This window comes from Carica papaya, chromosome 7, assembly GCF_054855325.1.
Source record: "Carica papaya isolate Zhongbai chromosome 7, ASM5485532v1, whole genome shotgun sequence".
Lineage (NCBI taxonomy): Eukaryota > Viridiplantae > Streptophyta > Magnoliopsida > Brassicales > Caricaceae > Carica > Carica papaya.
This window is the reverse complement of record NC_142315.1, coordinates 22738056-22751582: the sequence shown is the minus strand read 5'-3', so window position 1 is coordinate 22751582 and position 13527 is coordinate 22738056. Positions and strand designations below refer to the sequence as shown.

The 13527-nt window shown below is 34.3% G+C and overlaps 2 protein-coding genes and 1 long non-coding RNA gene across 3 annotated transcripts; 2 read left to right on the top strand and 1 right to left on the bottom strand.

The window, feature by feature from the left end:
- Positions 1-847: 847 nt before the first annotated feature.
- On the top strand, positions 848-5308 carry LOC110818549 (tudor domain protein (DUF1767)). The gene is made up of 6 exons (XM_088207154.1): positions 848-1251; positions 1737-1904; positions 2257-2503; positions 3961-4155; positions 4675-4943; positions 5029-5308. Exons 1-6 carry the CDS (start codon positions 991-993, stop codon positions 5197-5199), a joined length of 1311 nt encoding a protein of 436 aa, XP_088063280.1. The 5' UTR covers positions 848-990; the 3' UTR covers positions 5200-5308.
- Positions 5309-5982: 674 nt separating this feature from the next.
- On the bottom strand, positions 5983-7800 carry LOC148253064 (uncharacterized). The gene is made up of 2 exons (XR_015813206.1): positions 7631-7800; positions 5983-6361 (listed from the first exon to the last, which is right to left on the bottom strand). It is a non-coding gene; the product is annotated as an uncharacterized LOC148253064 (long non-coding RNA).
- A 1346-nt stretch (positions 7801-9146) lies between these two features.
- Positions 9147-12132, top strand: LOC110818589 (integral membrane protein (Protein of unknown function DUF92, transmembrane)). The gene is made up of 5 exons (XM_022047505.2): positions 9147-9437; positions 9587-9700; positions 10477-10699; positions 11376-11624; positions 11763-12132. Exons 1-5 carry the CDS (start codon positions 9292-9294, stop codon positions 11892-11894), a joined length of 864 nt encoding a protein of 287 aa, XP_021903197.1. The 5' UTR covers positions 9147-9291; the 3' UTR covers positions 11895-12132.
- The last annotated feature ends 1395 nt before the right edge of the window (positions 12133-13527 follow it).

Genomic DNA, 13527 nt, shown 5'->3' with positions numbered 1-13527 from the left:
TCTTCTTTTCTTTTTGGGCTGGTTAATTAATTGTGCCACTGAAGGTAGATGGATAAGAAAAATCCACAAGGAACAACCAGTAGCTAACCAAACAGGCTCCACCATTGACTTAATTATAACCCCATCCTTATTCAACTATAATTTCGGCTAACATTAATTAATCCATAAATAAACCTTCTATGTGCCATTAACTAACTAATTAATCCATGTCTCGTTACATGGTAATTAATTAAATGCACGGATATTTAGAGGATGAATAATTTCTCTTATAATACATATTATATAGTCAGGCGGTAGATGCACTTGAACGTTGGATTTTGGTGAACATATTAATTGCGAATTCAAACACTGTTTTCCGTCATCACATGGGCACTCATTACTGACGCTTTAAAGTTGGTTGGAAAAAGAAAAGAAAAAAAAACTTTATAATTCAACTCTTCAATTACTAAATTGGTTGATATTGGAATATCTCTGCTTGCCAATTTTAATTTCAGAAGATTCTTGTATTATGTTAAATAACATTAATATTATTGTTAAATCTATCATTAGTAATTATTTTTTATTTTATAAATTTTAATGGTATTTTATGTATACAAAAATATTTTTATTTTTATTTTTTATTTATATATTATTCATTTGATCAATAAACCTCTCCACTTTTAATTAATAATATTTTGTTTTAACTCGAATAAATTTCATTTACATTTTTCCTTAAAAAATATTTACAACATTTAATTATTTAAGTTATAGAAATGAGTACATAAATTTATTAAAAAAATATGCACAAATTTTTTTACTTCAAAATTTCCCTCAAACATCAATTTAATAAACATAGAGACTTTGGATTTCGGGCTTCAGCGGATTAAAAGAAACAGAGAAAGGGCTTATGATGGCTTTTTTCCTCCGAAGCCCAAACTACTTCGCCAACCTTCCCTCTCCCCCCGCAATCAAAACTCTGCACTCGGCGACTATCGCGCCCGACGGTGAAAAATGGAGCGCAGCTCGGATTTCGCAGAGCCCGTTATCGATATCCTAAGGAGCAGAGGTTGGTGTTTCCCGGAGGAGGAGCAAGTTAGAATTCTGATCACGATAAGCTCCGCTTTGGTTGACGATGGAGACACATATAGGATCGCTGATTCAGTGGAGGCGGAGCTACTGAACATGGACATTAGATCAATCGGAGCCAAATCCCTGCCCGACCCGACCCAACTAAAAAAGTCTTCTCGGCTTCAAGGCCCCAGAATCCTCCAGGCAACTCTCTTTTCCCCTCTCCTAGGTTTTGTTTGGCTGCCGAGGAAACTTAAAAGGAAAAGAGTGGAATTGCGCCGTTAGGTGCAAATAAAATTATTGGGAACCTAGACGAAGTATAAACACGTGGTCGAAATAAAATTACTGTAAATTGATATTTGCATTACTTGCAATGGATTTTGCGTTCTAAAGAAACAATAGAAGAAAAATATGAACAAAAACTTGAATTCTGACCGTAGGAGTACATCTATGGTACCCTGGATAAATTGTCTTTTGTATATAATAGACCTTATATTGATATATTCAACTGCAGCATGTAGCTAAGTACCTTAGTTTTAAAAGGGTACCAATACCATACTTCAGTTCCTTCTCATACTGTTCCTGGTAACCAAATTAAGCATTACTATTCATAATTGCTGCACCACTTGTATATAGTTTTTTGCCTCCTATGATTTGATTGTTCTAGATTTTTGAATGCTTTCTACCAGATAACTTCAGTGAGGGACATCTCTAGAAGCAGCATAGAGGAGTTCTCTGGGAATTCAGGTAGCAGGCGTCTATTAAGATTAACACTTACAGATGGGCAATCTGAGATAACAGCATTGGAGTACTTTCACATACCATCAATTCCCACGGATGTTGTTCCTGGCACTAAGGTATTTTGAGCTCCTCTGCATTGTTCTGCTGCTCCTTGCATTTTTTGAAGTAAATTAACTTAGGAAGTTCGAGAGAAGAATTTTATTAATTATGTTTATTTAATTTTACGTGGATGGACTAACTAACAAGTCCGAATAGTCAGAACACAAAATATGTAATGGATTTGTTGAATCTTTCATTTTAGGCAGCCCCTATTCAAGGACTTTTAAAATTCTTGCCAAAGGGACAATGTGTAGGAGTGGCTGTCCTTTGCTTTGGTTTTTTCCTCTTATTTCTTTGTCTATTTGGAAAACTTTTGGATTCTTATCTACAATTAAGTATTGTTTGTATTTCCTGTTTGCTGGCTGGCAGGTGCGTCTGGAAAATAAAGCTGCAATAAATAGTGGTATATTATGTTTGATTCCAGAAGTTGTGACAGTTTTAGGAGGTGTTGTTCAATCACTTTATGAAGAATGGCAGATGAAGAAGAAATATTCCACTTTCTCCCGTTCATCTGCAAGGCTAGTGCATGAAACTGAGATTGGTGGTCCTCCTCGATTCGAGAAGTTGCAAGTTGGGACAACTAAACAACAATCTGCTTATCAGGGAAAACCTTCTTGTCAGTGTTCTAGAGCATTTACTTCCCCAAAATCAATTTTTTTATTTTATTTACACGATACTACATTTCGTTCATTCTATAGCACAAAATAACGGAATGAAGACACTGCCGTTTCACTCTAAAATAATCACTTTATAATGAAAAATGAAGCCAACAGATGCATTAATTAATGGTTGAGTATTGCTACTGTTTTGGGATATTTTTCCCATGACACAGGGTCTCCCATTATTTGATTATGTTTTGCTCAACAATCTTTATTCAATCAGTGGAGAAATTTATAGGCATAAATTGCTTCACAAATTCCAGAACTGAATCTTTTCAACCTTCAGATATGATGGGATTCTTTGGTTTCAGATTGTTTCTTATTGCAATAGAAATTTGATAAGATTGTAGTGAAAAGATGGTGCAAAATAATTGAGTTAGATGACCAATTACTCATCTTTAGAGCTCAGTCTATTTTTAGATTGTAAAACATCTCTTTGTACTGCTAAGGTAAAAGCATGGATTAAGGACATGACTATTATAACTTGTGATGAAATGAACTGTTGGCCTCTAGATGTGAATAATTAAGTTGTTTAGTAAGTTATTCTAAAAGCTTAACCTCATGAAAAAAATCAAACATAGTATTTATGTTCTGGTAGATAGATATCTTTTTGGATACGGTTTAGATTTAGATTGTTGAGCCTCTGAAGTATACATTTGCACCTTAGAAATTGGTTTAACATTGAATATTCCTTGTGTCACAACTGTTGAATATTTACTATAATATGTTTACTCTTGCTGTGCATAGGTTGTAGTTGCAATTTATCATATGGTCCAGCAACCTGTCTGTTGTGGGGTTTAGAAACCTTTCTTGATTGTACTTGATGCTTGATGCACATGCTGTAAAAATTTCATGCAAGAATCTAAGTGAAGTCGATGTAGCGAATTTGTTCTGGTAAAAAGCATCGACACAACATAATATATTGTACATTATGACAGTGTTTAATGAGATCAAATTCTCACTGTGAATGACATAATATGTACTAACCTATCTAGATATAAAGGTGTCCATTCACATTGTTTTCTATAAGTAGAGACATTTATGAGCAGGGTTTCAAGTCAATATGTCCTATTGTTGTTGTCTTATTATAATCACTTTTGCATGGCATAGTTTGTACGGCATTTATCATCTTTAGCAATTTGTGATAAAAATTCAAGCTTAATTCTATCATGCAATGTTTGATAAGAGAATCTTTGAAATAAGATTCTAACAATAGTGATCCATCACATTTAATGTGGTTGGGTTGCCGGACACTTTCTGACATTATTTTGATCCTACTTTAGCCCTTCACCATTGTATTTGCTTGCATAAGAGTTTGTGTTTTCATATATATATATATAGATATATAGTTCTGCATCTACACGCTACCAAGAATATTCCCCATTTAACTGGTAGCAAAAGTTATTATTTGCAGATTACTCTGGGGTTATTTCCAAAGTCGGTGTGCCTACAGCCTCAGAAACTGTTGGAAGTGGTGAAGCTGGTCAAACTAGCAGACAACACAGCATTCATTTGAAAGCAGATAACATGAACTGTGACACAAGAACTTGTTCCGCTAAAGAACGAGCTGAAGAGAAGCCAAGCAGCTCTGAGACAAGAGTGAAGGAAGGTGCAACTTCAGTTTTTATTTACAACATTATTTTCTATCTTGCTGAATGTTATGGCGTGGTTTATTATTCGCATAATGTTTTTTATTTCTTTAGGTCTGTGATAAATGTGGGTATTTTGATTTGATGGGAAAAAATTGGAAGGATGGCCATTTGCTCATCGACCAAGGAGGGGATAAAAAATGGTTTTATAATACTTTTGCTCTGAAAAAGAGTCTTTTTTATTATACTCAAGGGGATTGAAAGGCAGGATCAAACATCTTATGTCATTTTCAATTATGCTATGTGCAAATACAAGGAACTACCACTTATACTTGCAAAATAGTATGAATATTAAAAAAGAGATTAAGCATTAAATCTATCTTAGGAAGCAAATGCTGAGATTGTCTCAGTGATGCCATTTTATTTGTCAATATGTGCTTATGGCTTAAGAAAAGATGCTGATGGTTATAGAAAGTAAAATATGTGCTCCTAGTTCATCTGGGCTTGTGATACTCATGTTTTACTTTTTCTGGTGACAGTAACTGAATCTGTTCCTGTCCAAAACCAAGCGGCTTCTCAAAAACTCCTCCAGAAGATGAACCAACCAAGCCAGGATGGCCAATATTTTAGAGGTCGAAGGCATAAGGGGAAGGGAAAACAAGAAGAGCTAGCAGTTTTCACTCTAGATGAGTGGGAAAAAAGAAAAGCCGGGGCAATGCCTGTAAAGGAAAATGTTCTGCTAGATACAAGTCATGATGAGTATCTAGCATGGCAGCTTCAAAACCAACTTGATCTGGAAGATTCTCATGTTAGTGTATTAACGTGGCCTTAACTGTTTCTTTTGTTTCCTAAACAGTTGTCTATATCTAACATCGAGTAATTTATCTTGTCAGGTTCAGAGAATGCATGGCACTGAGGCAGAGAATATTAAAATAAACATGTTTAATTATGAGAAAAGAGATGAGGATATGTTTACTGGAAGAGAACATCGAGGGAGAGGTAGGGGAAGGGGAAGGGGCAGGGGCAGCAGAGGAAGAGGGAGGGGACGGGGAAGATTTGGTTGAGTTGCCTTCTCTGGTAACCCACCTTGTAAACTTGCAAAATCAATACAGTTTTCTCTTTCACCTTAACGACCTAATCAGTGACTAAAGAATCACTCTGTTAATGATTTAACACACTTTTTTTTTTTTCTTTTTTAATAGAAAATGTGTTCTTTTAAATGTATTTTTGTTGTTTTTCCAAAATTTATCAATTGAGAAAAGTAAATTTGACGATTTTGAGAAAGTAGCTACATGATTACTTTCTTGAAGCAACCAAACTTCTTTTTTAGGGGAAGTAAAAAAGGAATTACTCATTGGTTATAATTACTTGGCAAATATTCACATTCCTTTCCAAAAAAATTATTATGAAACATATCAATATACTTCAACTTTTAAACAATATTAGTTATATTTTTTTATATACTAAATGAAAATATTTTATTAAATAGTATGAATACTTTTTTTTTTTTTTTTTTTTTTTTTTATGACAAGTATGTTTTGCTTTTAATTTTTTGTCTCATTGATGTAAGGCAACCATGTGGTGTTTGGTGTTAGGTTTATTCATCCCTTGTGGGTTTGGACAGAGTATGACTGGCGCCTAACTTATGTTTTTTATGAAGAGTTTATTGCTTGTTTCAGAGAGGATCTTTCTTTTCGGCCTGACCAGAACCGTCCTTGAAAATTCACAAAGTTAATTAATTTGGTAAGGAGATATTTAATTTTCACAGATAGCACTCTAAAAGTAAAGTACTAAATACGTTATAACTTATTTTCTGAGGAAAATCGAACAAGGAAAATAATAGTCTGTGCCCAAAACTGAGAAATAATAATATTTCTTTCATTTTCTATTCATGCATGTATGTACAATTTGTAATATGTCTAGTTATATTGTAACATCCTTGTGCAGTTTTTACTGTGGAATTATACACTATTCACCATTCTATCCCTAACAAAATATTTATAATTTTCAACCAAATTGCATGTCCATTACTTCATAAAAAAATCAATTCTTGTTACAATCATAAATTCTATAATCAAAGAAACTCTCTAACTATCACCGTACACATAAAAGTTTCAATACTGTGAGTATGCTACTATGTCTTATTATAATTGATAACATCTTGTTACTTTTAAGTCCATTGCTCCGTTGCCAAATTTTTCATTTTTTGTTCTCGTCTCAACACATCTGAAATAAAAGTAATGAATACAGATAACCAAATGAGATGAAATTGGAACTAAAAACTAAGAAATGACAATTAAATGACCTCTTTCCCTACTACTATTTCTCTACCTCTATCATTCTGCTTTCCTCTAGTCATAATTATTAAATGACCACACCACTCTCTCCTAATCCCATCTAACCCCTTACCGTTAGCCCCCTTGTTCTCTAACCCCAGGACGGAAATGCACTCTACCTCTTTGTTTTGACTGTAATATCTTACAAACTTAACACCATTTCGGTAGTTCCTACGCCACGCCCATACGCCCTCTCAATTTACTCCACCTCTATTACACTTTTTTTCCAACACCGGTCCACCAAGACCCTATACACACCATCGTTGCATCCCGAGGCTCTGCCCAAACAGCAACCACAATCAACATGTCGGCCATTACATGGCCTCGTGCACTATCGCACCACAACGTCGAATACAAACTACTATTCTATGGCAACGACCACTGAATGGCCCCACCAAACTCCACCAACTTCGGCCAAACAGCCTCTCACACACCTGACCGGGTGAGTGCTCTATCGACCACTAAGTGACCATACATACAACATGCCACTACTCATCATATTAGCACATCTATATCTGCAAGTCTTGGCCAAAGGCCTCACACACACACAACTCACGCACACATAGCGTGCCACTGATTTCTACACCAGCATACTAGAATCCATAACCACCTGCCAAGAGGCCTCCTACACCTACGTACATATACATACACACACCACAGATTGCCCAACCTACACACTATAATACGTGACCTCGGAAGACCCCTACCCAACCTACAACTACACACACACAGACCACGGACCACCGTTCCTGTACAACAGAAGGCATCTCCCTCGGCCAAGCAGCCTTACCCACACAACTGAACCTACCTCCGCCACAAGTCACCCTCCGCCTATACTTATACCTATACAACAATGCATCCCACTCTCACATTTACCTCGCCTTTCGGTTAGACACAAACTTCTCATCCATAAGCTCCGTCCCCATCCCCACGACACCTCTAGTTCATTCCTCTCCCTCACACAACCGACTACCAAACCGTACACCTCTCTCTACAGCGTACTCCCTCTCCCTCTCCAGACCTCGGTTTCTCTTACACTTCCACAGCTATTACAACTCCTCTACTTCCGTCTCCTTGATGAGGAGCATCTTCATTAACCTGAACATACAATTTCTCGATGTTTGCCCTAACTTAGTTTAGAATTCTAAATTTCTCTTACCTTTCGCTTCCATCCTCCTCTATCTCCCAAAGCTACTGCGACATCACCTCTTCCTGAACTTCCAAACAGTTCTCCTTCTGCACTTGCCTCCAATTTTTGCCTCTCGCAATCGTCTCCCTCTCTCTCACCCGCACTCTCTGTTTTCCCTTTCCCCTTTTCCCTTTTCCCTTCTTTCCCCTCTTCTTCCCTTCTCTCTCTGCCCGACGCCCGTTTTATACCCATTCTAACTTCACATCTCGACCGTCCATTTCCCCTATCCCATCCTAACAGTTCATTCCACGCCCCTTAGGCTATTACATATATCAATATAGGTCTGTGTGTGTGAGCATCCAATGTGAAAAATATAACCAAAGTTCTTTTCTCTCCACTGTTTTCTATTTTTAAAACTTCTAATTTTATGTTTACAAATATCATATATTAACATAAACATGTACGGATGATGTTTCATCACGTTAGAGCATGCATGTATATACATATTTATATATATATAAACACCCAAATATGTATTTGTGTATGAAGGTTAAAAAAAAAAATTAGAACAAGTTATACGGATCTCTCTTTATTGGTGCAAATATTGTCTTCAATGTGCTGAAGGAAATGAATGGATTAATTACACTTGGGTATTTATATATGGAGAGTAATTATTTAAATTAGTCAACTAATTACTACTAATTCCAACTAATTATAACTGTTTATAAATAATTGAATTAGTTATAACTAATCATATAATTAAGAATTAATTAAAATTTATTTATCTAATTATCTCTTATGTAAATTAGTTACAGTTTAAAATAATAGTAAAAATTACACCCGCTCAAATCGGTTCAGTTATGATCCCGCTCAAAAAAAAATATTAAATTGTGATGTTTATTAACAATTAATAGATTAAGTTTAAAAATTATGAACATATCAATTTCTATAGACTAAAAGTCAAAACAAAAAAAATGTTTAATTATAGTTCTTGAAATTCAAAAAAATATGTCAAATGTTAATGTCAAATAGTTGCAAAAAAGGAAAATATAAAAGTAAAAAAATAAAATTGATAATTTATTTTATTAAAATTAAGTATAAAAAACTAAAGAAAAATGATGATTTTATTTACTTTTTTAGTATATATAACTTCTTCCTAGGTTTTTGACAATAAAATATTAATTTATAATTCTCGTTTATTTATTTTATTTTTTTAAAAAAGGATAAAATAAAAAATAAAAAATAAAAGAGTTGGAAAATTCAGCATGTACATGTTTTTTTATTGGTGAATGAATCTAAGGAATGACCCCAAAAAAAAAAAAAAAGAACAATTCTTCAGGGGTCAGTTTGGGAGTTCTTTTATTAATTTTTTAATCTAATATCCAATGAAAGAAAAGGAAACGACAACTGGCACTTATTCTTAAATTGTGTTTTTGTATTTATATATTTATTAAAATTTTTGTATTATAATTATCGTGAATATATAAATATTTAATAAAAATATATATAAATGACAATCTTCTTAATGGAATTATTAGTAAAATATTAATTATTAATAAATTCTAATTTTTTCTTGACCAAAACAGAATCACAAACATCCTGAACCCCTAACCGAGTCTCCTCATTTGAGTAAAAACCGTTTCTTCGCCTGAAACCCATTACCTGTGTAAGTTCGTCTGCAGGAACTGAAAATGGAAATAGCTCTCATCCAACCATTAATGGCCGTGTTAATCTCTTCTTTTATCGCGATTAGAGCTTACAGGAGGAATTCGCTCGACTTGTCTGGAGCACTCTCCGGATTCATTGTCATGACTCTCCACTTCGCTGTCGGATTTAGGTTCCTTAGTTCCATTCTCTTCTCAAGATTTTTCTGTTTGTTTGGTTGCCGAGAAAGTTTGCCATGCATTTTCCTTCACTTACTAAGTTACTCGGTCCCGTATAGATTAAATTCATGAGATTATTTGTCCCTTTTTAATTGTTTTACAGATTTGGAGCTATGCTGCTTGCCTTCTTTTTAACTTCATCGAAGCTCACCAAGGTCGGAGAAGAGAAGAAACGGCGCATTGACGCTGATTTTAAGGAGGGCGGGCAAAGAAACTGGTAGCAATTTCTTATCAGTTTGTCGTCACGTGATATTTTTATGTTGTTAACTCTGTATCTAATATATGAATTTATTTTTATGCATATCGAAATGCGAGTTTGACTCATTTATAGGTTTCAGGTAGTTAAATTGAAGAACTGAACGTAAGGCTCGTGTTCTTTTTAATTTTACCGTAGTTACTTTCTAGGAAAATACTATTAGTTTACCGGATGTTTCCTGCATTTATGAGTTCTCTTTGGTATCATATTTTGGTTGGATATTTGAATAGGAAGATAAATCTATTCTTATATTGAGGATTCAATTGCTTGAACCAGCGATGTTGTTGATAATTCATGGTAATATATTAATTCCAGCACTTGGTTGAGGCTTTCCAGCTGTGTGCATCTCATCTTAATTAGATTGGACAAATACATTTAACTCCTACATTCAGGTTGATATTGATCAATTTACTTCAGCTTTGCTCTTTTGAATTGCTTGAGCCTATTTGTTAGAGAGATTCTAAATTCTTTTATTTGTTCAATCTACTCCAATTTTATATTTCTCGGAGTAACATGATCTGATCAAGGCAGAGAAAAATTGCATTAGCCACTCGCTTAAGCTAAAAGCTGATGCAGAATTATTGCATGCATGAAGATAGAATAAGCAGGTTATAGTCCATTGACAGGAGGAGTAAGCTAAAAGCTGGTACACCAATGGTTGGAGATATGAAAGTAGAATACAATGGCTATATTGCATCACTGACGCTTTGACAGGATTCTCCCAATTTTTTCTTCAGGTTACAGGTGATAATCAATAGTGGGATTGCATCAATTCTAGTTCTCAGTATTTGGAAATTAACGGGTCAGCAGGATCATTGTTTGGACTCCAAGGAATCCACTTCAATAACTGCTCTCATTGGTGGTATTATTGGTCACTATGCCTGTTGCAATGGAGACACTTGGTCTTCAGAGCTTGGGGTGCTAAGTGATGCACAGCCTCGGTTAATCACAACTTTCAAGGTGGATAACCTTCTCAATTTATTAAATATCCAGGAAAATGTGTCACTGGTTATGATATGTTTGATCTTGTGTACTGTTATGTGATATTCAATTTTATAAACAGAATGCTAGTTATATCGCCTCCTGTAACTAATCAATGTTATCTGGTGGAGGCTTGATATATCAGCTTATGATTGTGATTTTAATTTATGGGAAACTCATTTGTTGTAAATCGTTATTTCCGATTAATCAGATCTGTTGATAAGTGCTAGCCTGTTTTTTTTGCAAGTTTCACTACTGCTGTATAGGAAGCTTTCACTTGAAATGAGTTTCAGCTTTTCGTATATGCAGAATATACCAGTATGTAAAAGAAGATAGAGATCTGAAATATAAATATGTAGCCATAGATATCTAGACATATCATAGTAATGTTCAAGCATTTATCCAATGTTTCTTGCTATGTGGTCTGTTGGTCGGTACTTGGATTAATTGTGAATTCTAGTGTTTTACTTACCAGTTGTTTGTTCCTCAATCTGAAATGATTTTGTTCCTTGCATTTTACTTACAGAAGTAAACTGACATTCGAAGTTGCCATTTATTATTGCTACACCCTTAATTATTTTTCATTGCAGAGAAGATTATATTGCCGCTTGACTTTTAGAGATTCTGAATCTAACATGGTTTCTATGGTTTCCAGCGTGTTCAGCGGGGCACAAATGGTGGTGTAACAGCAGCAGGGCTCCTAGCGGCAATAGTAGCTGGCAGTGTCATTGGATTGACATTTGTTCTCTTTGGATTTTTGACCACGAAATGTTCATATGATGTAGCTTTGAAGCAGCTTTTGGTTATTCCTCTGTCAGCATTGGCAGGACTATGTGGAAGTTTGATAGATTCTCTACTAGGAGCAACCTTTCAATTCAGTGGATTCTGCACTGTTCGTAATAAGGTGAATTAAACATCTAAGGATTTACCACCAGTTGATTGCAAAGAAGATTTTCCATCTCAGTGGAGGCTTTTCTGTTATAGTCATTGCGTTCTTATAATGAGTGCTTACTGCTGGCCTATTGTTTTATTACCTTTGCAGGTTGTTGGAAAACCAGCACCGACAGTGAAGAAGATATCAGGTGTTAGTATTCTTGATAACAATGCTGTTAACCTTGTTTCAGTATTGCTGACCTCATTACTGACTTCCATTGCCTGTATATATATTTTCTGAAAACTTCATTTGGATAGTGTATTGAGGATGAAATTAGAGTTCCACATGACCTAATTGTCAAATAATCAAGCTCCAGCTGTGCAAAATGTATACACTCATGGTATGAATCTTGAAATATCATTGTTGTTAACCTTGTGAAAATCAGGAGTGCTATCTTTCACAAGACAAAAAATAAATGTACATTCATTGTAAATGGTTAAGGTCGCCGGATCTGTTATGCAGTTCCTGTTTCTTCTGATGAATGATTAGCGCTGTTTAATGACAGTTCCCTAAGAACTTACTACTTTTTCTCCGAAGTGGCATCAGAGACTCCTTTATGGCAATGAAAGGAAGTCATGCCTTCTATCACTTAGTGCTCTATTCATAGAGATTGGTCCTTACAGGCTTTATTGTAATCACCTCAAGACTTTTAGCTGGCTACATGAATAAATAGTTATGTGCTGCGAATGAGAAATAAGACTTCTTAAATTAATTGTATTTAACTTAGAACTGTCCTGTGGACACAACTGAATTTAGGGAGATCAAGAACTACGTCTCTCCTTTTTTTTTTTTTTTGTTTTTAAAAAAAATGGATATGTAGAAGTATGTTAATCTTTTATTAAGGGGGGAAAAAAGGAGGAAGAACAAGTTCTTAAGGAGTAAAAGTTTATCCGCTGGTTTTTGCTAGTAGCTACCTGGATTAAAAAGAGGTTGGTCAGGGTTGAAGCAAGCTGCAGTTTGTTATTTTTTGTAGAGATCTGGATGTCGCTTTAGTTTAAGTTGGATTTGTTTTAGTTTCTAAGCATATTTTGTGTGAGGTTGTTTTCTGTTTTGTATCTTTAGCATGTATTAAGCAGCCTTTTCATCTTACCGAATACAAGGCTTTTACCAATTCCGGCCTGTTGTGTTATCCCTCTTGAAAGGATTGTCGAGAAACTTGTTGTGCCTGTTATGCTCGAACAAGCTAGTTTTGTTGCTGAAGCAGAATATAAAGCACACTAAGAACATCTTCACCGGGACTATATTGGTTCTTTTGTAGCATCAAAAGGAAAAACACTATTGCAGGAGGCCCTCTCTCAAATGTTGCAGAAACACATATGGTTGACAAATTTTATTAAAAATAATTAATTTATTTAAATTTTTATTAAAAATTATAAAACAAAAAATTAAACTATATTAATCAAATTTATAAAGTTTGTAACTCATTTGCGTTCTTGAACCACTTAATTTTTGTTAACTGCACACGTTTAGTAACATTTCTTAAAAGGGAAAATTTATGGCGTTCTAGTTGTATTAGTAAATTTTTTAATGCCTAATTGCATTTGTTAAATTGCAAGGTTGGTTTAATATTTTTTTTTTTCAAAACCTTAAATGGGTAAAAATAGTTTAATTATTATTTATGTTAAAATATGTCACTTTAAACAAATTTTATTGGGATAAAATAAAAATATATCATAGTATATGATATTAATAAAATTTATTTTATTATTAATACACGAATAAATTAAATTTTAAATCTCGTTGAATCAAATAATATCATAAAAAATAATAAATTTAAATTTATAATATTTAATTAAAATATAAAAAATTATAAACATTAAACCATCGATATTAATGACCGGTTTAACTTACCTTTTTGGCATCGGTCTCAAGT